This window comes from Oncorhynchus mykiss, chromosome 25 (genome assembly GCF_013265735.2).
Source record: "Oncorhynchus mykiss isolate Arlee chromosome 25, USDA_OmykA_1.1, whole genome shotgun sequence".
Lineage (NCBI taxonomy): Eukaryota > Metazoa > Chordata > Actinopteri > Salmoniformes > Salmonidae > Oncorhynchus > Oncorhynchus mykiss.
Window position 1 is genome coordinate 17,130,050 of NC_048589.1, and position 24,039 is coordinate 17,154,088.

The 24,039-nt window shown below is 41.7% G+C and overlaps 1 protein-coding gene across 2 annotated transcripts; it reads left to right on the plus strand.

Annotated features, from left to right (window-relative positions):
• Window positions 1-1,400: 1,400 nt before the first annotated feature.
• Window positions 1,401-24,039, plus strand: LOC110505452 (sodium-dependent lysophosphatidylcholine symporter 1-B). 2 transcript variants are annotated; one of them, XM_021584680.2, is made up of 14 exons: window positions 1,401-1,664; window positions 7,076-7,204; window positions 8,530-8,654; window positions 16,285-16,408; window positions 16,761-16,839; window positions 16,942-17,111; window positions 17,207-17,297; window positions 17,580-17,698; window positions 19,049-19,132; window positions 20,573-20,656; window positions 20,751-20,863; window positions 21,008-21,151; window positions 21,515-21,590; window positions 21,880-22,238. In XM_021584680.2, exons 1-14 carry the CDS (start codon window positions 1,578-1,580, stop codon window positions 21,883-21,885), a joined length of 1,431 nt encoding a protein of 476 aa, XP_021440355.2. In that variant the 5' UTR covers window positions 1,401-1,577; the 3' UTR covers window positions 21,886-22,238. The 2 variants fall into 2 exon arrangements, with proteins under 2 accessions (XP_021440355.2, XP_021440354.2); XM_021584679.2 differs by having other exon boundaries at window positions 1,403-1,664; window positions 21,414-21,590; window positions 21,880-24,039.

Genomic DNA, 24,039 nt, shown 5'->3' on the forward strand with positions numbered 1-24,039 from the left:
GCAAAATGTCTAAAAACCTGTTTTGCTTTGCCATTATCGGGTATTGTGTGTAGATTGATGAGGGAAAAAAACAATTTAATCAATTTTAGAATAAGGCTGTAACCTGACAAAATGTGGAAAAAGTCAAGGGGTCTGAATACTTATTGAATGCACTGTACCTATTTAGGCAATCGCTAGCTGCTGGGCTGCACAGTCCTGGCCCTGGGGCTCTGCTATCCTGTGGGTTGTCACTCTCGCCTTGGCCTAACACACCTACAACCAATAAGGAATGCTTCATTAAGATCCTAACGCTGAGTGGGGTGTGTTTGGTTTGGGCCCTGCAGAGTGGTGGACCCCTAGGGACAGGACTGGACGACAAAGCTATTTGTGTGCAAGTAAAACGAGCTCTTCAGTACTATTAGTCCTATGATATTAGTTATATGGAGGATTTGCTGTTTCTGTGTGTAAATGCATATTAGAGGTGTATGTGGGTTTTTTGTTTTTTGTTTTCCAATCCTTTCCCTTGGGAATTAAACAAATGTAAGGTGTGAACTTGGATGGAAATTGTGTTGAGAGAGAGTTGAGTTATTGACTAGGCTGGTGGGGGTCGGGGGTGCAGGCGGCTCGGGCTGGCTGGTCGGTCTGGCTAAAAGTTGATGTAGAGGATGTCTTAACAAAGACAATAAAAAGTATTTGTATTTTTTCAAGCGTTGTTCATATGTTAGGCTATTGGTTAAAGGTGTAACACAATATTTATTATTGAATTACCTTAGATTTAGTTCAGTTTTATTCATCACTTAAGCATCTTTAGAATTGATCTCTTACCTAGCTTGATGACTGAGGACATTTTTGCTGATTTTTTGTTCTAAATAGAGATGGTATATTTGATTGTGTAAAAATACAGGAAGTTAGCTTTAGATGCCCCCCAAAATGTGGTTGAATCATAACATCAGTGAACTTCAGGTTGGAAAGTCAGAGCTCTAGAAAGAGGCCTGTGTTCCCAACTTGGAATTCGGAGTTGGATGACCCTTCAAAACTAATTTTCCCAGTCAGAGCTCATTTTTAAAAAACCTAGCTTGATGACTGTGGGCATTTTTGCTGACTTTTAGTTGCAAATAGAGACGATATATTTGATTGTGTAAAAATTTAATGAAATTTGGTCTGGATGGCCCAAATATTCTGGGGGAGGACCCTCCAACCCGCCAGGTCATGTCCCCCGCACACTTTTAAAACCCAAAGTGCACTATGTCATAATATAAAATTGATGCAGGCAAATATTTCTGCCTATATTGTTGGTATACCATGTTTCCTTTACTGTAGGCTACCTTGCATTGAATTCCATTAGTCGCGTCAGCATATTAGTCAATTAAAGGGTTAACATGACGTTGGAGGCGTAGTATTTGAAAGCGTGGATGAATGAGTGGGGGAGGGCAAAAACGCGCTCCAAACATCCATATCAAACCAAGGAGACCAGCTTCCCAAATTGAGTGTGCAACACACAGAGCTTTGAACCGTGGCTTACTCGTGCGGTTCCAATACTGAGCGAGGAGCAATTTTTTTTTTAAGGCTTTTTAAAGAAATTATCGATTTCTAACAATATGGTAAAAGGAGAGGGCGCGGAGCAGTATTCCGCGTCAAGTCTATTACCAAAAAAAACAAGTCAAGATGGAATCAAAATTGCCAAGGTAATTGCGAGGAAATCTATTAATTGATGGCCTAAAATTATCTTCACAATACTGTTTTGTAGGCTATACGGAAATCTGCACGGTATTATTTTACTACCATGTCCACATGGATAAATATGGGCTGTATTGTAGCTTAAATAGGCATTTTTATAATGGGTTGTTCAACGCACACAAATTAATTGAAATATTTTCACCGTGATATCAAGATAAAATTGAGGCCGGTTTGATGAGGCTATTAAGGAAGCCGCTGTAATTTGCAGTGAGGGCATGTGATTCCTTTGTGTTATTGTAATTGGGCTAGTTACTTACTGCAGTCACGTTTCAACCGTCAAATAGCTTTCAAATGATAAGCATTTACAACGAGTGGCTTAGGTTACTGGTATAATTGTGACTATAGCATAGCACACTAATGCCCTCCAGTTTCGTTGATGGGTCTTGAATTTCACCACGTTAGCGCAATCCGAGTGTCGGTCTTCAGAGAAATAAAAACTTTACCGGTTTTTAAAGGGACATTCATTCATTAAACCTGTATTTTAGCTATGATTAATTTTGTCTGAAGGATAATGTTGACCAGCTGACGTACTCAAAATAATGTTGACCAGCTGACGTACTCAAAATAATGTTGACCAGCTGAAGTACTCAAAATAATGTTGACCAGCTGACGTACTCAATAATGTTGACCAGCTGACGTACTCAAAAGAACATCATACGTATTGGTGCTTTCAAGACAATTGGGAACTCTGGGGATAAAATGTGGTTGACTCATAACATCAGTGATCTTCAGGTTGGAAAGTCGGAGCTCTAGAACTAGGCCAGAGTTTCCGACTTGGAATTCGGACTTGGATGACCATTCAAAACACATTTTCCCAATCAGAAGTCAAACATTTTCCCGAGTTCCCAGTTGTCCTGAATGCACTAAATTTGTCTATAATAAGAACCGAAGACAAATGTTTTACTGACGTTCACTGATATGACGTCAGTAATTGTCTCGATGGGCCGCGTTGAAAATAACTGGGAACTCGGTACTAGAGGTGTCTCTGTCTGTGTCAATTTCAATTTAAGGGCTTTATTGGCATGGGAAACATATGTTAACATTGCCAAAGCAAGTGAAGTAGATAATAAACAATAAAAATGAACAGTAAACGGTAAACATTACTCACAGAAGTTCAAAAGAATAAAGACATTACAAATGTCATATCTAAATACAGTGTAACAATGTACAAAAGGGTACAATGGTGTTTGTTCTTCACCGGTTGCCCTTGTGGCAAAATCTTGCTGCTATGTCACACTGGTATTTCACCCAGTAGATATGGGAGTGTATCAAAATTGAGTTTGTTTTTGAATTTTCTATTCTCTGAGAGAATTTATAAGCGCAACAATTTCAAAGATTTTACTGAGTTACAGTTAATATAAGGAAATCAGTCAATGTAAATAAATTGCCTGGTTTAAGTAGGGGAATGGATCAGAAAACCAGTCACTATCTGGTGTGACCATCATTTGCCTCATGCAGTGTGACAAATCACCTTCACATAGAGTTGATCAGGCTGTTGATTGTGGAATGTTGTCTCACTCCTCTGCAATGGCTGTGCGAAGTTGCTGGATATTGGCGGGAACTGGAACTCAGTTGTACACATTGATCCAGAGCATCCCAAACGTGCTCAATGGGTGACATGTCTAGTGAGCGTGCAGGCCATGGAAGAACTGGGACTTTTTCAGCTACCAGGAATTGTATACAGATCTTTGTGATATGGGGCTGTTCATTATCATGCTGAAACATGAAGTGATGGCAGCGGATGAATGGCATGACAATGGGCCTCCAGGATATGATTATTTTTTCCTTTAACTAGGCAAGTCAATTAAGAACAAATTCTTATTTTCAATGACGGCCTAGGAACAGTGGGTTAACTGCCTTGTTCAGTGGGCAGAACGACAGATTTGTACCTTGTCAGCTCAGGGATTCGATCTTGCAACCATTTGATTACTAGTCCAACGCTCGAACCACTAGGCTACCTGCCGCCCCGATGTCAGGTAGCCTATCGTCACGGTATCTCTGTGCATTGAACTTTCCATAGATAAAATTTAATTCTGCTTGTTGTAGCTAATGCCTGTCCATACCATAACCCCACCGCCACCATGGGGCACTCTGTTCACAACATTGACATCAGCAAACTGCTCGCCCACACAACGCCATACACGCAGTCTTCCATCTGCCATGCACAGTTGAAATTGGGATTCAGCCGTGAAGAGCAAACTTTTCCAGCGTGCCAGTGGCCATTAAAGGTGAGCATTTGCCCACTGAAGTTGGTTACGACAACGAAGTACAGTCAGGTCAAAACCCTGGTGAGGACGACAAGCACGCAGATTAGCTTCTTTGAGACTGTTTCTGACATCTTGTGCAAGCCCAGAGTTTCATCAATCTGCCCAGGTGGCTGGGCTCAGACGATCCCGCAGGTGAAGAAGCCTGATCTGGACCTCCTGGGCTGGCATAGTTACACGTGGTCTGCTGTTGTGAGGCCTGTTGGACTTACTGACATTATCTTAAATGACATTGGTAGAGAAATGAACATTCAATTCTCTGGAAAAAGCTCTGGTGTACATTCCTGCAGTCAGCATGCCAATTGCAGACTCCCTCATAACGTGAGACATCTGTGGCGTTGTGTGACACAACTGCACATTTTTAAAATGGCCTTTTATTGTACCCAGCTTAATCAGCTTCTTGATATGCCACACCTGTCAGGTGGATGGATTTACAGCATCTTGGCAAAGAAGTGCTTACTAACAGGGACATAAACAAATTTGTGCACAATGTGAGAAATTAGCTTGTTGCATTTGGAAGTACCTCTGCCAAATGCAGAGGTACTGCATTTATATTTTTGTGTGTGGATAGATATCTATCTCATGACCAAGAGTATTTGGACACTTGCTTATTGAACATCTCATTCCAAAATAATGGGCATTAATATGGAGTTGGTCCCCAACTGCTATAACAGCCTCCACTCTTCTGGGAAGGCTTTCCACTACATGTTGGAACATTGCTGCAGGGACTTGTTTCCATTCAGCCTCGAACATTAGTGAGGTCGGGCCCTGATGTTGGGCGATTTAGGCCTGACTCGCAGTCAGCTTGCCAATTAATTCCAAAGGTGTTCAATGGGATTGAGGCATGGGGGCTGTCATACTGAAACAGGAAAGGGCCTTCCCAAAACTGTTGCTGCAGTTGGAAGCACAGAATCGTCTAGAATGTCATTGTATGCTTTAGCGTAAGTTTCCCCTTCACTGGAACTGAGGGGCCTAGCCCGAACTATGAAACACATCCCCAGGCCATTATTCCTCCTCCACCAAACTTTACAGTTGGCACTATGCATTGGGGCAGGTAGCATTCTCCTGGCATCTGCCAAAATCAGACTGCCAGAGGGAGAAACATGATTCATCACTCTAGAGAACGCGTTTCCTCTGCTTCAATGGCGGTGAGCTTTACACCACTCCAGCTGACGCATGGCATTGTGCATGGTGATCTTAGGCTTGTAGAGCTGCTCGGCCATGGAAACCCATTTCATGAAGGTCCAGACGAACAGTTATTGTGCTGATGTTCCTTCCAGGGGCAGTTTGGAACTCGTAGTGAGTGTTTCAACTGAGGACAGGCAACGTTTGTGCTACACGTTTCTGCGGACCCATTCTGTGAGCTTGTGTGACCTACCACTTCGCCGTTGTTGCTCCTAGACGTTTCCGATTCCCAATAACAGCACTTACAGTTGACCGAGGCAGCTCTACCAGGTCAGAAATTGCGTGGCTGTGTGACCAATATTATACACCTGTCAGCAAGGCATGTGGCTGAAATAGCCTTATCCACTATTTTGAAGGGGTGTCCACATAAACAAAGTATGTTCCATACAAGTGGTCCTACACAGGATATCTTCAGGCTGCATTCCTGAAGGCAATGTGGGATGTAATTCCTGTTCTATGCGGGCATATTTCACCTGGGAAAGTACTATGAATAGGTCAGAGGTGCTTATAACAACACTGACAGGACAGTGTCAGAATAGATACAATTTACTATTAATTGGCCATTGGACTGGGTTTATTTACTCATTGACCAGTAGGATGTTTTTGTGATTGGAAGGAGGGGTGTGTGTGTGTGCACTCCTGACTGTCTGCAGACTGCTGGGGCACTCAGGCTGCTGATGGAACATCAGAATGCCTCCTCACATAGCCAGAGCCAATCACTGCCTCCAGCACCAAGCAGAGTTGTGTAGTGACCTCCCAGTATCACACCACTTTCTAAACTCCTTGTGACCCAGACTGCATAGTCAGAAGGATTTAGTGCTAATCTGATGTTAAAAATGGGGTGAGGAGGGTTGTCCAATGTTGGCCTCACAATGTTTTAGGGAATTTCTATCTAAAAGGACCCATGAGGACCAACATGTGAAGCTCATAGGAGCATGTCAAATGAAAGTCAAGTCTATTTTTGAGAAACTAAGCAAAGGCTATGATTTCTGGTCAAACTGATGGAAAATGGGTCTTAGACAACATCTAGCAGAAAGTCTTAAGGCTTTAGAAATGCATCCAAACATCATGTTGAAGTAAAGACCCCTACCAACTAATATCAACATTTATTTTTAGTTTGAGGAATTCTTTGCATACTGTCTGCTTAAGAAAAGTTGCCTTGTGCCATTACCAAAAACCCACATCCTTAAGGGAGGATGATGACAGTTCACAAAGTAAAAAAATAAAGGTAGACCTACCAGTTAGTTTTTATTGATCAAGTCTGTTCATTATTAAGTGATAAACCAGTGTGGCTTCCCACCATACATCAGTGCAATAAGACTGATCTTAACCAGCTACAACGTATCAATAGGGCTGCTTCTATCATGACTGGGTATTCACGGAGGGAATACAGATTATTTATTTTTTGTGCAAAATGCTGGAATCGAACCACTGACAAACCAGGATCCATTACAACACATTAGTGACTGTTTCCAAGGTGACACAGCACAAACTGCATGAATACATGTCAGACCTGTTCAGGTGGGAGTCTCCAACCAAGTATGAAGTGTGTGCTACTGTGTATGCTGTGATTTTTAGCTGTGCTGTTGTATGTATGCTAATGGCTTTGCTATATTTGCTTCTGTTTTTTAAATTGATTATATGGAATCCAGGACTCTAAAACTGTAGCAACTGTTGGTAGACTATCCTGGCTAAATATATAAAAATGAAATGCCTCCCACATTTTGTCAGCTCTTAATAAAACGTCTGAGTTGGATATGGACATACAAAGAGCCCCGTATCACAACACAGCTAAATTGTGTATCAATAGCAACCCATTAAAATCCAGTGTTCTTCATTTCTGTATTTAGTGTATAACAAAACATTGTCCTGTCGTCCTGCTATGTGAGTCTTCTCTCCCTGTTCTCCAGCGGCGGGACGAAAGCGGCCGTCTATCAGTGTGCAGTAAGTTGTGCTATGCCATTGGAGGGGCTCCCTATCAGATCACTGGCAGTGCTCTGGGCTTCTTCCTCCAGATCTACCTGCTGGATGTGGCCCAGGTGAGTGAGTTGGGGGTTGAGCCAGAGGGCAACACCAGGGTGGGGGACATAGAAGGCTTGGGTTAGAAGTCCCAAGCTAGGCAGCTCTTTTAGTGGTGTGAAGTACTTAAGTAAAAAATACTTTAAAGTACTACTTAAGTTGTTTTTGGGGGGCATCTGTACTTTACTATTTATATTTTTGACTACATTTACTTCACTACATTCCTTAAGAAAATATTCTACTTTTCACTCTATACATTTTCCTTGACACCCAAAAGTACTCATTACATTTTGAATGCTTAGCAGGATGGGAAAATAGTCAAATTCACGCACTAATCAAGAGAACATCCCTGGTTGTCCCTACTGCTTCTGATCTGGCGGACTCACTAAACCCACATGCTTTGTTTGTAAATTATGTCTGAATGTTGGAGTGTGCCTGTGGCTTTCCATAAATAAAATGGGTGTCATCTGGTTTGCTTAATATAAGGAATTGATATATAGAAATGATATTTTACTTTTGATACTGAAGTATATTTTAAACCAAATACTTTTACTCAAGTAGAATTTTACTGGGTGACTTTTACTTGAGTCATTTTCTATTAAGGTATATTTACTTTTACTCAAGTATGATAGTTGGGTACTTTTTCAACCACTGATCTCTATATAGGCACTGTAATAAACCCCCAAGATAAAGAGCACAGTACGTCAGTGTTGCAGTCAATTCCTAGGGCAGAACTGAAAATGATAGTTCACATTCAGCATTTCAGTATCCAACTAATGAGCTTTGTACTGTATCAGTCCTAAAGCACAACATAGAAAGTCAGTGTATATATTTTGTCTAATTTATTTTCTGAATACTGTAACATTTCTGAGCTCACTGTCACTAAAAAGTAAAAGGGAACTGATGATTTTAAGGGGAAGGCCAAAGAGCTGGTTTCATTTTGCCAGCCTCTGGCATGACTCATCTAGTGAAGCAGTTTAACTCTGACTCCCACTGCTTTGCTTTGTCTCTCAATTAGCAAGTGATAAACTGTGCACACTGAATACAACGCATTCAACCAGAGATAATGAGCTCCTTGGAATTGTCTTAAACACAATGTTCCAATGGTAATGTTGTCAATGTATCCCCGACTGTTCATACAGTCGGTAAGTTACCTTGGAGTTACCTTGGTAACTCTCCAAATATCCTTAGTCATCTTGTTAATCATAAGATGCAAAAGATGGCTTTTTATTTCTGTGTCAAGGCCACTCCTGTGAGGAGAGGTGATGGCTGGAGTCTGTGGTTGTAGTGGTCTGACAGACAATTAATTATTTCTCTCTCTCCTTTCAACTCTCTCTCTCCATAGCTGGACACATTCTATGCCTCTATCATTTTGTTTGTGGGCCGGGCCTGGGATGCAGTGACAGACCCAACAGTGGGCTTCCTGGTGAGCCGGAGCAGATGGACCCGGTGTGGCCGGATGATGCCCTGGTAGGTGTCTCTGCCTCGGTCACCCAGTGGACATCCTTACAGCAGGCAGGAATGAAAGAGGAAATGTTAACAAAAAGGGGACATAAACAAGAATAGGATATTGAATGGAGGAAGGGTGGAGAGGAGAGTCATTCAGAAATTAAAAGCATAACCTCTCGCCACGCCTCGAGGCAGAACAGCACAGTAGTTGAAATTGAAGTATGGGTGGTAATCGTGACAACGAAGCTGAAATGAAATGGATTGAATAGAGATGAATAGAGAGAACAGGCTGTCACTGATATGCATAACTTGTTTTCTATTCAACCTCAGTATCCACTGATGCGTTTACTCTATCTTTATCTGCAGTTGGGTACTGTCTGTCTTGGATTGTAGTAGCTTTTAACTTCTCCTCTGGGTGCAAACCAGGACAGACTGGAATGAGGCTAAATCTTATTTTAGTTCATTTTAGAATACCCAGGTGTTTTCCTTTTTGTTCTGAGCTACCACTGAGGTTCCACAAAGCTCTGGGTGGTAAAAATGCTATGAATTTTGCCCCAGATGCCCTAATTGAGACTGTTAAGCCAAGTGGTGGGTGGTATGTGTCAGGAATGGAAGAGAGCGGTGAGTTCCCTCTAAAGTAGTAGTCGCTAGTTGATGAAACCAGAGCGCCAGTGTCACACTGATCATCTAAACACATGAGCATTGCATATAAGATTCGGCAATGCTACTGCTAAAGTAATCCTCGTGTCAAAAAACGCCGTTGTTAACCGTTACGGTTTTGTTGCTAGGTGTGCTCTATCAAGGCAAAAGTATTTTTATTTGACATTTGGTTGTAGGAATTCCATAATGGGAGTTATTTAACATTGTGAGACAGTTGTTTGTAAAGAGAGATGATCTCGATGGTGTTAGATCCTCTAGCAGCATCCTAACCCTGCTACCTAGCACTTTGCAGCCTACTTTATATGCACTTGTCAAACTCTATGACCCCATGTGGTCAAGAGAAACACTGATCCCTGACACCTCTCTGGCCTTTGGGTGCTGCGACTGTGACCATGCACAGACCAAAGTTATTTAAACCAGAGGGAACATGGTGACCACTGCTATATAACATACTAATGTATATTTTCACATACTCCTCTACAAGAGGACGGAGTGAAATTGTGGTTAAAATGTATATTTGGCATTATATTGACTGTCTAGGAATTCTGTCGACAGAGATGATTCATGATAAGGTAGCTGGATTCGCTTTATCTTAAGACCCTGTGAGTAATGTAGGATGCCAGGTGGAGAGAACTGGCTTCTCCCTCTCTGATTGGTCCAACCCTCAACACACCACTGGATTTAGGCCAATGGGTGGCCTGAAGTGTGTCTGTGTGTGATTCCAGAATGGCAGTTGGGGAGGGGGCTTGCTTAATTCAGAGAAGTTACCACAGGTCAAGTAGAGGGGAGATTCTTGGCTGCTTGTCAATGAGGTGGGTCATTGTTAGGTGGCAGTTTTCTTGCCTGTACAAACCGCCACAAAGCCCCCAGCATGTTATCCGCATCTCCTAGCACAGACTAGGAGATTTAGATGTCTTCCCCACTATCAATAATGCATTTTTTAACTAAACCTTGACTAAAGCTCTTTTCCCATCTGAATGCTCCAGCCTTTTATTTGGCACTATATGTGGATGATGTTTTTCCCAGAATTGTATTGATTAGTCCTAAACACTGGAATTCTAGAACGTCTTCCATGTATCCACCTGCAAGACCGACGGATAGCTGTATGATTAAATAATCATCTGATTGGTTGTGATTTAAAAATGACATCAAAAGGATCATTGTTATAAAAGAGGGAACACAATGTTATCTTAATGGGCTCTGCTGATCAGTACTTTAATAGTTTCGCTTTTTAAGTATTATGATATTGATAAGACAATGTTGACAACTTGAACAAGCTCATGAATGGTCCAGTCTGCAAAATAAAACCTTGAGCCTTTTCCTCTCTCGTGTCTTGCCCTACCCCCTGAGGTGGGTTGTGTATGTCTTTGCTTCAAGGTCATTGGTGTTGGGCTGCCGTTATGCTCATGCTGTGAGCTTTGTGTATTAAACCGGAGTGACTGTTTTAAAAAATGCAGACAATCAAGGAGGAATCTTACCTCTATTTCCAGTCAGATCAGCCTATTGAGACTCATTAACCCCATTGGCAGCCCACATAGGCTAAGGAAGAAGATGGAGGGGGATTATCCAGTTCAGTTGGTGTGGGCTGCAGAGGATGGGCCATTCCCTTTGACTGGCCATTTTGTGAGTGGGGTCATCATGTCAGACAAACATGCATATTCAGTTAATTTAGCTGATTGCCCCCCTGAGGACTGTAGGCACCATAATTGCAGGTCAAGCATGATTATGGATAGAAAAACATTACTTATTAGCAAGAGATTGTTATAAAGTATTAATGCAGTTGTAGTGATTTAAAACACTTGGCAGATGAGCATGCAATGTTACAGCAACCACTGTTCTCAACAGTGGCTTTTGCAGAGACAAGTGAGGGGATGAGACAAATGGAACGCCCACTGCCCTGCAGGCATAGAAATGTCTTTGTTGATACATATTTGTCTCCAAAATACCCTGCCAGCAATGCCCCTGACTTCTATTATTTTGAGTGGACTGGTCTGCTGGAAACCCAGTAGTGCTGGGGTCTCCAACCTTTTCTAACATGGTAGCTACTTTCAGATACTCACATTCTTCTCTTCCCTGCAACTCTTCCCTGGGTCTTTGGTGTATAATGTGTTTTCTATCAATATACCTGGTAATTTAATGGTTAATAAATCATCTTTAGTATTTTTGAATTTCAATTTTTTTGGAGTTTTATTCTTCCTGGTTTGATATTTTTTTTTGTTTTCTACTCTCAATATAACAATTATTCATAAAAACAGCGAAAAGGAATGTTCTGAGTCATGTCAATGCTGAAATCACATCAGAAGACGATTGTTTGGAAAAAAACGATCACATTTAGATTCTTTTTTGGTGTAATTCCCCTTTATAATTGCAAATCAAATTTTACTTTTCACATACACGTGTTTAGCAGATGTTACTGTGGGTGTAGCTTCTAGCTCCGACAGTGCAGTAATATCTAACAGTTCACAACATATACACGTAAATAAATCTAAGGAAAGGGTTAAGAATATACAGTTGAAGTCGGAAGTTTACATACCAAATACATTTAAACTAAGGTTTTCATAATTCCTGACATTTTAATCCTAGTAAAAAAATCCCTGTCTTAGGTCAGTTAGGAACACTGCTTTATTTTAAGAATGTTAAATGTCAGAATAATAGTAGAGTGATAGCTGGTAGCATTGCCTTTAAATTGTTGGGGCAAATGTTTCAGGTAGCCTTCCACAAGCTTCCCACAATAAGTTGGGTGAATTTTGGCTCATTCCACCTGACAGAGCTGGTGTAACTGAGTCAGGTTTGTAGGCCTCCTTACTCGCACATGCTTCTTCAGTTCTGCCCACAATTTTTTTATAGGATTGAGGTCAGGGCTTTGTGATGGCCACTCCAATTCCTTGACTTTGTTGTCCTTAAGCCATTTTGCCACAACTTTGGAAGTATGCTTGGGGTCATTGTCCATTTGGAAGACCCATTTGTGACCAAGCTTTAACTTTCTGACTGATATCCACATAATCTTGGATATATCAGCTGATGTAAGGGCTATATAGATACTTTTGTACCTGTGAATATGCTGGAGGAAACAAGGTCCTTTACTGTTCTGGGATTGATTTGCACCAAAGTACGTTCATCTCTAGGAGACAGCGGTATGATGGCTGCGTTGTCCCATGGTGTTTATACTTGCGTACTATTGTTTGTACAGATGAACGTGGTACCTTCAGGTATTTGGCAATTGCTCCCAATGATGAACCAGACTTGTGGAGGTCTACAATTATTTTTCTGAGTTTTTTTTTTTTTTTTTTTTTTTTTTTTTTTTTTCCCCCCCCCATGATGTCAAGCAAAGAGGCACTGAGTTTGAAGGTAGGCCTTAAAATACATCCACAGGTACACCTACAATTAGGCTAATTGACATCATTTGAGTTATCAGAAGCTTCTAAAGTCATGACATCCCTTTCTGGAATTTTCCCAGCTGTTTAAAGGCACAGTCAACTTAGTGTATGTAAACTTCTGACCCGCTGGAATTGTGATACAATGAAATAATCTGTCTGTAAACAATTGTTAGAAAATTACTTGTCATGCACAAAGTAATGTCCTAACCGACTTGCCAAAACTATAGTTTTGTTAACAAGAAATTTGTGGAGTGGTAGAAAAATTTGTTTTAATAACTCCAACCTAAGTGTATGTAAACTTCCGACTTCAACTGTACATGTAAGAGCTGCATTGGACTAAGATACAATGGCATATATTATAGAGTACAGTATATATATATATATATATATATATATATATATATATATATATATATATATATATATATATATATATATATATATATATATATATATATATATATATATATATATATATATATATATATATATATATATATATATATATATATATATAATATGAATGAGATGGATGATGCAATATTTACACACACAATTAGTGACTAAGTATAGAGTACAGTTTACACATGAGATTAATGCAAGATATGGAGACATTAAAGTGGATAGATAGTGTTTCATTTCTTTAAAATGGCTGTTTAACAGTCAATGGTGTAGTATAGAATACAATACAGTATATACATATGAAATGGATGACGCAATATGTAAACACAATCTAGAAGTGACTAAGATGGTGTGGAGTGCAGTTTATAAATATGAAATGAGTAATGCTAGATCCAGAAACATTATTAGTGGCCAGTGATTCGCAATTGCCTCTGCTAGTGATGGTTGTTTAGCAGTCTGATGGCCTTGAAATAGAAGCTGTTTTTCAGTCTCTCGGTCCCAGCTTTGATGCACCTGTACTGACCTCGCCTTCTGGATGGTAGCGGGGTGAACAGGCAGAGGCTCCGGTGGTTGATGACCTTGCTCTTTTTTGGCCTTCCTATGGCATCTGGTGCTGTAGGTGTCAAGGAGGTATTCTTCACCACACTGTCTGTGTGGGTGGACCATTTCAGTTTGTTAGTGACATGTATGCTGAGGAACTTGAAGCTTTCCAACTTCTCCACTGCGGTCCCATCAATGTGGATAAAGGGGTGCTCCCTCTGCTGTATCCTGTAGTCCACGATCATCTACTTAGTTTTGTAAGCAAATTGAAGTGGGTCTAGGGTAGCCGGTAAGGTGGAGGTGATATGATCCTTGACTAGTTTCTCAAAGCACTTCATGAGGACAGAGGTGAGTGCTACGGGGTGATAGTAATTTAGTTCAATTACCTTTGATTTTAGGTACAGGGACAATGGTGGCCAACAGACTGGGATAGGGAGAGATTGAATAGAGCTGTAAACGCCAGCCAGCTGGTCTGCGCATGCTGTGAGGACACGGCTAGAGATATCATCTGGGCCAGCAGCCTTGCGAGGGTTAACACGCTTAAATGTCTTACTCACGGCCCCCACGGCGAAGTAGTCCTTGATAGCGGGCTGCGTCGGTGGCACTGTATTCTCCTCAAAGCGAGCGACGGTGTTCAGCCTGTACGGAAGCAAGATGTCGGTGTCTGCGACGTGGCGCGGCTTTCCTTTTATAATCTGTGATTGTCTGTAGACCTTGCCACATACGTCTCATGTCTGAGCCGTTGAACTGGGACTCAACTTTGTCCTTTTACCGACGATTAGCCTGATCGCTTGCGGCGGGAATAACTACACTGTTTATATTATTCCATATTCCCAGTCTTCTTGCCCTGGTTAAATAGTGGTTCGTGCCTTCAGTTTGGCGCAAATGCTCCCATCTATACACGGTTTCTGTTTGGGGTAGGTTTAAATGGTCACGGTGGGTGCCACAACTCCTATGCACTTCCTGATAAACTCATTCACCGTATCAGTATATGTGTCAATATTATTTTCTGAAGCTACTCTGGACATATCCCAGTCCGCGTGATCAAAACGAGTGAGAAATGTGTCTGTTTAGCAATAAGGCCTACTGCTGCAGAACACGGCATGGCAGAGTTTGCAAAACGATGACCTAATTAATCATGATCTAGTTCTGTCAGGGAAGCCAACTTTGCAGTTTACATTTCATTGAGAAGGTTTTTGGGGAAAGGCCGTCTACCCACAAGATGCTGGGTATCATTAACATTGCTAATTGGCTACATACTGACTGATGATGGACAACTGTACGCACCAAACAGACAGAAGGGCAATATTTCTGGAAATTAATTGGCAGATATTGTTACATTTGGCTTTTTAAGCTAATGGTGGCTAACCAGGGGTGGGATAATGTTGCTTTGGACGGTAGCCGTGAGCTTTATGTTTGAGAGAATGCATGTACTTTCAGAATATTGTTGAGCTACTGGTCTACGTGTTGGAAGACCACTGCAGTAGTGGATCCTTTCTCTACGGATGTTCTGCTTTTCTAGCTGGCGTGGATTGGTTTGCTGGTCAGGTGCCTGTCGAGTAGGGTGAGGTGAGTAGTATGGCGCCGCCACCACAAGGACAGCCCACCACAGTCTTCCCGTCAGCAGGCATAGTGCAGAGAGAAGGGCCACATTGAGCCCATTCTGAGTCCCTTCTCCATACACAGCCCCAAACGGGGGATTAAGGGTTATAGATCTCAATGCAGAGAAATAATGAATAAGAAGGGGAATGTGAATGTAAAAATAAAATAGAAAACAACATGGTTCAAGGGCTCCTGAGTGGCGCGGCAGTCTAACGCACTGCATCTCAGTGCTTGAGGCATCACTACAGACAGCATGGTTCGAATCCAGGCTGTATTACAACTGGCTGTTATTGGGAGTCCCATAGGGTGGCACACAATTAGACCAAAGTTGTCCGGATTTGGCCTGTGTTGGCCATCATTGTAAATATGTATTTGTTCTTAACTGACTTGCCTAGTTACATTTTTTAAAAGTTAGATACTAAATATAAATGCAACATGTAAATTGTTCCATGAGCTGAAATAAAAACAGAAAATTGCACATCTTCTTTCTCTACAAATTTGTGCAGAAAGGTGTTTGCATTTCTCCTTTGCCAAGATAATCCATCCACCTGACAGGTGTTGCATATCAAGTGGTCTAAGGCACTGCATCTCAGTGCTAGAGGTGTCACTACAGACCCTGGTTCAATCCCGGGCTCTATCACAACTTGCCTAGTTAAATCAAATTTCAAAAATGCCCCTAAGGATCACTCATGGCTACACCCCTGCCCAGTCATGTGAAATCCCTAGATTAGGGCCTAATGAATTTATTTAAATTGACTGATTTCCCTTTGAGCTGTAATTCAGTAAATTTGTTGTTTCTCATATTTTTGGTCAGTGTTCGTCTATTTCAACCCTATGCAGATGACATTGTTAGTGCAAAAAATCTGGTAGCACTACTGCCATCACTACCAGGTGCCACACTTAGCCTGGCAGGGACTCATGGAAATCATAATTGTGAGAACATATATTTACTGCTTCAATACTGTAAACTTATTTTATTTTAAATAGTATATCATATTTTCTCCAGTCAGAGATGAAATAGACCTACTTAGACACCAAAACATTAAAATGCTCCTCTGTTTTCCTCACAGGATCCTCATCTCCACTCCCTTTGCAGTACTCACATACTTCCTGATCTGGTATGTCCCTCCAGTGGAGCAGTGGAAGGTCCTGTGGTATCTGATCTTCTACTGCCTATTCCAGTCTCTGCAGACGGTCAGTCTCCCCTACACACACACACACACACTTGTTAGTGAACAAATGTTATTAATACGAATGTTATTAATAAGAGGGGGCACATGTTCCATCCAATTCATTGCTCCTCAATCCCCATTGAACTGTGATATGGTTGTAATTAAACAATATATTTGTGTGTGTGGGGGGGGGGGGGGGTAGATCTGCTTTAATGTGGGTTCTATCAATATAATTGTCATTTCGAATTGCTTTTTTAAATACTTTTTCCTACCATCCCTACCCTGATTGGAGTAAACTAACAGACAACAATACTTTTACTTCTACTACTACATACAGCTATTTTGTGCCAGGAATTGATTGTTTTTGTGTACAGTGCTTCCATGTGCCATACTCAGCGCTCACCATGTTCATCAGCATGGACCAGAAAGAGAGAGACTCTGCCACGGCCTACCGTAAGTCATCCTGTACATCTTTGCAGTTATGTAGCATCTCATGTGGTTGTAATATGAGGTCTTCATTCTACTCTCTCTCTTCATCCCTTCTCTCTTGTTCAGGTATGACAGCGGAGGTGCTGGGCTCGGTGGTTGGCACAGCAATCCAGGGGCAGATTGTGGGTGGGGCGATCACCCCCTGTCTCCCGGGTGACCTGGAAGTTCTTGACAACGGTAACACCACACTGCTGGGGTCAGACGTCAGCATCTCCCACATATCCCTGGATGAAACGGTGATAAGTGGACCCCAGGGGGGAGGGTAGCATTGTAATGGCAATGTTAGAAGTGTAATTTGACCCTAACCCTGCTCCTCTTGTCCCTCTAACAGAAACGAGCCTACCTCATCGCCTCAGCAGTCATCTGTGTCATGTACGTTCTCTGTGCAGCAGTCCTGTTCCTGGGAGTCAGAGAGCAGGAAGGTATGAATTGATTAATGGAATTGTCTTACATTTTATTTACATTAATTACATCAAATATACTTTTCTCATATTTAGAGTACAACAGCTTTGTATGTTATCCTTTTTCCTCTCAACCCTAAAATGATCCAAGAATTCTTTGTTACAAATAACTAGAAGAGGGCCACATTTTGGCAGTCAGTAAAAGTGCTTATCTCTCATCCATGACATCGGATAAGTCTTCAGCTGATGTTTGGCACAGTGCATCTAATCTGTTTTAATCACCATCTTTGTTTTTGGTCATAGAGTGCGGGCGTCTGAAGACAGAGCCCATGTCGTTCTTTGAGGGCATGAGGATGGTGATGGGATATGGGCCGTATGTCAAACTGGTCATGGGATTCCTCTTCACGTCGCTGGCCTTCATGGTGACTCATACTCCTAGAATGGGATACAGTTGCACCAAAACTGATTTATGACAAGCTATAGGCTGTGTAACCCTGGTGTTTGCTGTATGTACAGTTGAAGTCAGAAGTTCACATACACCTTAACCAAATACATTTAAACTCAGTTTTTCACAATTCCTGACATTTAATCCTAGTAAAAATTCCCAGTCTTAGGTCAGTTAGGATCACCACTTTATTTAAAGAATGTGAAATGTCAGAATAATAGGAGAGAATCTTTTTATTTCATCACATTCCCAATGGATCAGAAGTTTACATGCTACCAAATACTAATTGAGTGTGTTACCTTTTTTAAATTGTTTAACTTGGGTCAAACGTTTCGGGTAGCCTTCCACAAGCTTCCCACAATAAGTTGGGTGAATTTGGCCCATTACTCCTGACAGAGCTGGTGTAACTGAGCCAGGTTTGTAGGCCTCCTTGCTCGCACACGCTTTTTCAGTTCTGCCCGCAACATTTTCTATAGGATTGAGGTAAGGGCTTTGTGATGGCCTCTCCAATTCCTTGACTTTGTTGTCCTTAAGCCATTTTGCCACAACCTAAGTATGCTTAGGGTCATTGTCCATTTGGAAGACCCATTTGTGACCAAGCTTTAACTTTCTGACTGATATCCACATAATTCTCTCCTTGCTGAGCGGCCTTTCAGCTTATGTCGATATAGGACTCGTTTTACTGTGGATATAGATACTTTTGTACCTGTTTCCACCAGCATCTTTACAAGGTCCTTTGCTGCTGCTCTGGGATTGATTTGCACTTTTCGCACAAAGTACATTCATCTCTAGGAGACAGAACTGAGCGGTATGACGGCTGAGGGGTCCCATGGTGTTTATACTTGCGTACTATTGTTTGTACAGATGAACGTGGTACCTTCAGGCTTTTGGAAATTGCTCCCAAAGATGAACCATACTTCTTGAGGTCTACCATTTTCTTTCGGAGGGCTTGGCTGATTTGATTTTCCCATGATGTCAAGCAAAGAGGCACTGAGTTTGAAGGTAGGCCTTGAAATACAGGTACACCTCCAATTGACAGAATGACATCATTTTCTGGAATTTTCCCAGCTGTTTAAAGGCACAGTGAACTTAGTGTATGTGAAATAATCTGTCTGTAAACAATTGTTGGAAAAATTACTTGTCATGCACAAAATAGATGTCCTAACCAACTTGCCAAAACTACAGTTTGTTAACAAGAAATTGGTGGAGTGATTGAGAAACAAGTTTTAATGACTCCAACCTAAGTGTATGTGACCTTCCGACTTCAACAGTATATGACTTCCTGTATGTTCAGTGGTTGATGTGCATGTCATTGCTCTCCTTGCAGCTCCTGGAGGGGAACTTTGCCCTGTTCATCAGCTACACCATGGGCTTCAGAAATGACTTCCAGAACATTCTCCTGGTCATTATGGTGAGTCTAGGGATACCTCCCACTAGAGGTGTAACCCAAAGGCATCAGTGAATGTACACTGCTCAAAAAAAGGGAACACTAAAATAACACATCCTAGATCTGAATGAAATACTTTTTTCTGTACATAGTTGAATGTGCTGACAACAAAATCACACAAATGATCAATGGAAATTAAATTTATCAACCCATGGAGGTCTGGATTTGGAGTCTCACTCAAAATTAAAGTGGACAACCACACTACAGGCTGATCCAACTTTGATGTAATGTCCTTAAAACAAGTCAAAACAGACACAGCAAACCTTCTTGCCACAGCTCGCATTGATGTGCCATCCTGGATGAGGTGCACTACCTGAGCCACTTGTGTGGGTTGTAGACTCCGTCTCATGCTACCACTAGAGTGAAAGTACCGCCAGCATTCAAAAGTTACCAAAACATCAGCCAGGAAGCATAGGAACTGAGAAGTGGTCTGTGGTTATCACCTGCAGAACCACTCCTTTATTGGGGGTGTCTTGCTAATTGCCTATAATTTCCACCTGTTGTCTATTCCATTTGCACAACAGAAAATTTAATTTATTGTCAATCAGTGTTGCTTCCTAAGTGGACAGTTTGATTTCACAGAAGTGTGATTGACCTGGAGTTACATTGTGTATAGGTGTTCCCTTTATCTTTTTTGAGCAGTGTATATTCTGTACATTAAGACCTGTACATTATGTGTTGACTGAAAGGTCACCATGTGGTTCCATGGTGTTTCTGTGACTGTTTGGGCGGGGTTCCTCATGGAATGGAAAGGTTACATTTTTGGGGGGTGAGAGGTGGTTGTGGTCCCTGGGAACCTGTCACCCTCTCTCACACTATTAGAGAGAGCAGGGGTGAGAAAGGAGCACAGAGGGGCCTTTGTTGCTCGGGCAATCTGTCAGCACCGCCATGGGAACATGCTTTGGCATTTCCTTCCAATTTACCATTCCCTCTCTTCTGCACCGTCACTTCTCCCTCTGCCTGAGTAGGATGTAGACCTGCCTTGCACCACCCTGGCCACTAGAGCAGGAAATGTGGGAGTTTAGAAAGGTCCTTAGTAGCCCGGTCACCAGATCTGTTTGTGATTTAGCCAACTCCTCCAACTGCCATCCATGCAAGGCTGGTTTTGGTCAGTATAGTGTTAGATATTTCTAATATTGCTGAGTGCTCAGCCACTAGCTAAACCTTGTGTGGTCATTTGACAGATGGGTTGACCACACACAAGAGGTAAAGGGTCATGGACTTCCTGCAGGTTTAAATAAAGAGCCCTTTCACATTGTGTCCTTCTCACATTTAGTTTTAGCCTATCGGTCAGTCTGACCTTTTTTGTTCCCACATTGCCCTCAGTGCTTAGATTAGTATTTTTATTGGAAATGGTTCAAAAGTTAAATATCTTAATGCTATTCTTTGGTGTTTTATGTTTAGCTCTCTGGGACTTTGTCCATTCCATTCTGGCAGTGGTTCCTGACCAGATTTGGGAAAAAGACTGCAGTCTACATTGGCATCACGGTAAGCAGTGTGTGTTGTTGTGGAGCTTCATCTCAAAGCTGGTGTGTGTATGGGGTGCTCTCTTATGGCTTATTTTATTCATGTCTCTCCGCAGTGGGCAGTGCCCTTCATGATCCTGATCGTCTGCATAGAGAGCAGTCTGATTGTGGCCTATGTGGTCTCTGTGGCAGCAGGGGTCAGTGTGGCTGCAGCTTTCCTCCTACCCTGGTAAGTAGCCTACTGTCTGAATGTACCTCTGTATACCCACAGCAACCTATAAGATCTATCGTATCTCCAGTGTCTCTTTACGTTTGTCCAGTCTATGGTGGGTCTTGCCTTTATTGTATACATTCACATCTTTCTGTTTCTCAGGTCAATGCTCCCAGATGTGGTGGATGATTTCAAAGTGAAGAATCCAGACTCTAGTGGCCACGAGGCCATTTTCTACTCTTTCTATGTCTTCTTCACTAAGTTTGCCTCAGGAATCTCCCTCGGCATCTCCACTCTCAGTCTCGAGTAAGTGTGTTTCGTTCTCTTGCTTGTATTGTACATGATATGCTGAGCTTAGTTTGAAATCTAACTCTATTTTGCAGGACTCCTAACAGCTTTAGTGAATTATATTTTTGAAAAAATTGGCTAAATTCTACCTTAGGATAGCTGAATTTTCCTTGGGCCACTCGTGTGGTGAAGCATAACATAATCCTCACATTCATAATCAAGCCAAACTGTACCTTATATCTGCTTTCTTTTCTTCTCTCTCCCTGTAAATTTTGTTCAGCTTTGCCGGCTATGTGACAAGAAGCTGCTCGCAACCTGATGCAGTGAATTTAACCCTGAAGGTGCTGGTCTCAGCTGCTCCTGTTGTTCTGATATTCCTAGGGCTGTTGATATTCAAGACCTACCCCATCGACGAGGAGAGGAGGCAAGGCAACAGGAAACTACTGCAGGCGATGCGGTGAGTCAGGCCAAACACACCCACGATTAGGGCTGATTGGGGGTATCTAAGCCAGACACTCATTGTAATGACCCAAGCTATTTTTTTTCCTAAATTAAGTGCACTGGGGAACTAAATGATCTTGCATGGGGACACTAAACGTTGTTCCTTTCTGGCATCTTTCTCTATACCTCAGCTAAATGGAAAGGACACGCTTTAAGCCTTAGCCCCTCTGCAATGAATAAGAACCATCTTGAACAAGCCAAGTCTTTTGTGTCTAACTCTTGGCTGTGTTCCTATTCTGAAACAGGGATAGCAATCAGGATTCTGATACGGAGTCCACAGAGCTTGGGAGCGTTGTGTAGGAGCCCTGAGAGAGGGGGGTCCAGCCGAAAGGCCACAACTGTCCCGCGTGTTTGCACTGGCAGGCTGGAGTGTTTGGGGTTTCATTGGAACTAACAGTAGAAAAACCAGACGACACTGGCTGCTTCCTACCTGATGCTACATGAACGCAATGGCCCTAGTCTCCAAAGGATTCAACTGGCTTACAGAGACCCCTATTGGACATTCTGAGTCATCGCCCTCTCTGTGCCCTGTCTATTGCCTGCTGTACTATGTATTTGTGGTATTGGTTTATGTGTCTGTTTGTTTGCATAACAAACATTGGTTTGGGATTTTTTGGGGGGGTGGGCATTTACCCTTCAAATCTAACATTTGAATGATGTTTGTCTACCTGAACCAAGTATTGGGTGGGAAGCCTTTCTCAGCAGAGGAAAAAAAGATTTTCCATCCAGAAAGGGTGGTCCTCATAGAGGGAAGATTTCAGTCCTCATTTTTAGGGCATACCAGTAACTTGTTCTATCTAGACTGTTTTATATGGTTATGTTTTAATGTAAATAATATTCACTTATCTCGAGAGTAATACCCTCCTTTAGGGACGTGGAGAGCACATAACTGTTCCATTTCAGACAATCCTATCCATTCACTGGAATTATATTGGTGTCTTGTGGGGAAAAGGAACCTTGATAAATAAACTAACCTTAATGAACTCATTAACATTGCCAATGATGTCTGGATTTCAGACTTCCTGTATCTAGGCTAGCTGAATTCCACCTTATTATTACTGCCTTAACACATCTTGTACTTTGGAAACCTTATACAGAAAATCTCATTGCAATTACAACAGTTTTTACTCAATTCTATTTGGTCAAAGTTGTTTCTCTCACACGGTCCCTTTTTTAAAAGTTGACTTTGAGCATGAACAGTCCATCTTTGCCATTGGCATGCTGATTGCTGGATGTCCAACAGAGCTGTTGCCAGAGTATTTCAAGTTATTTTCTCTACCATACGCCGCCTCCAATGTTAGAGAATTTGGCAATACATCCAACTGGCCTCACACCTGCAGACCCCATCCCAGGATCTCAACATCCGGCTTCTTCACCTGCGGGATCGTCTGAGACCAGCCACCTGGACTGCTGATGAAACTGAGTATTTATGTCTGTAAAATCCCCACTAAAGGGCTTTATTTCTTCTGATTGGCTGGGTCTGGCTCCCAAAGTGGGTGGGCATAGGCCCACCCATGGCTGCAGCCCTGCCCAGTCATGTGAAAGCCATAGATTTCACATGGACTAAATTAATTTATAACAGTTGACTTATTTCCTTATGAACTGTAACTCAGTAAAAAAAATGAATGTTGCATTCATCATTTTGTTCAGTGTAGTTTGTCAGCTAAGCTAGCCACGTTTAGCTAGACTGTGTACTCAGATAAACACAAGGTCAAATCATGGCGTCAGTGATCTTCAGGTTGGAAAGTCGTAGCACTAGAAAGAGGCCCGAGTTCCCGAGATTGAATTCTGAGTTGGATGACCCCTCAAATCGATTTTTTTTTTTTTTTTTTTTTTTTTTTTTTTTTTTTCTCCCCCCAGTCAGCGCTTGTTTTTTTTCTTCTCTGTTTTGAATGCACTGTAGTCAGAAGTTTGAGATTTGAGTTCCAATTTGTTTTGAACTTAATCTCCAGTATGTGTTGACATCTCACAGGATTTGTTTTTGGACAGATGGGTAAGAAATGGTATCTCCGTAGCCAAATATCTTAACATTTTTGTTTTTAAGCATTACATGACCTGGAATCATGGTGCATTGATATGCAGTTTTTCTCCCAAAGTCAACCTTTTTTTTTTAAAGTAGAACCTTCCTTGGAGAGTGGGAAAGCTTTCTAACGAGTTTGAGTTAACGATCTCACTTCTAACTTGAAATGTGAATGGTTTGTGTTGTGTGTACTGGAACAAACAATCCATTTGATCGTATTTATTATTGTATGAATCTTTGAGCAGACCCAAGCCAAGTTTTCTATGTATCTGCAGTGTTGGGAAATTAATTAATCTGAGAAATAGATCACTCTGCAGTCAGATGTTAACAATGTCATAACATAATAATTTTGCCTATTAAATAAACAAACTGTTTCAAGTGAGAA

What these genes read in the sequence shown, in the direction of transcription:
- LOC110505452 (XM_021584679.2), top strand. Translation starts at nt 1,578, where the DNA reads ATGGTAAAAGGAGAGGGCGCGGAGCAGTATTCCGCGTCAAGTCTATTA. An exon ending in GGGAGTCAGAGAGCAGGAAG is followed by an intron (nt 17,298 to 17,579) that starts GTATGAATTGAT and finishes TTTTGGTCATAG; the next exon opens with AGTGCGGGCGTCTGAAGACA. An exon ending in GCAGCTTTCCTCCTACCCTG is followed by an intron (nt 20,864 to 21,007) that starts GTAAGTAGCCTA and finishes TCTGTTTCTCAG; the next exon opens with GTCAATGCTCCCAGATGTGG.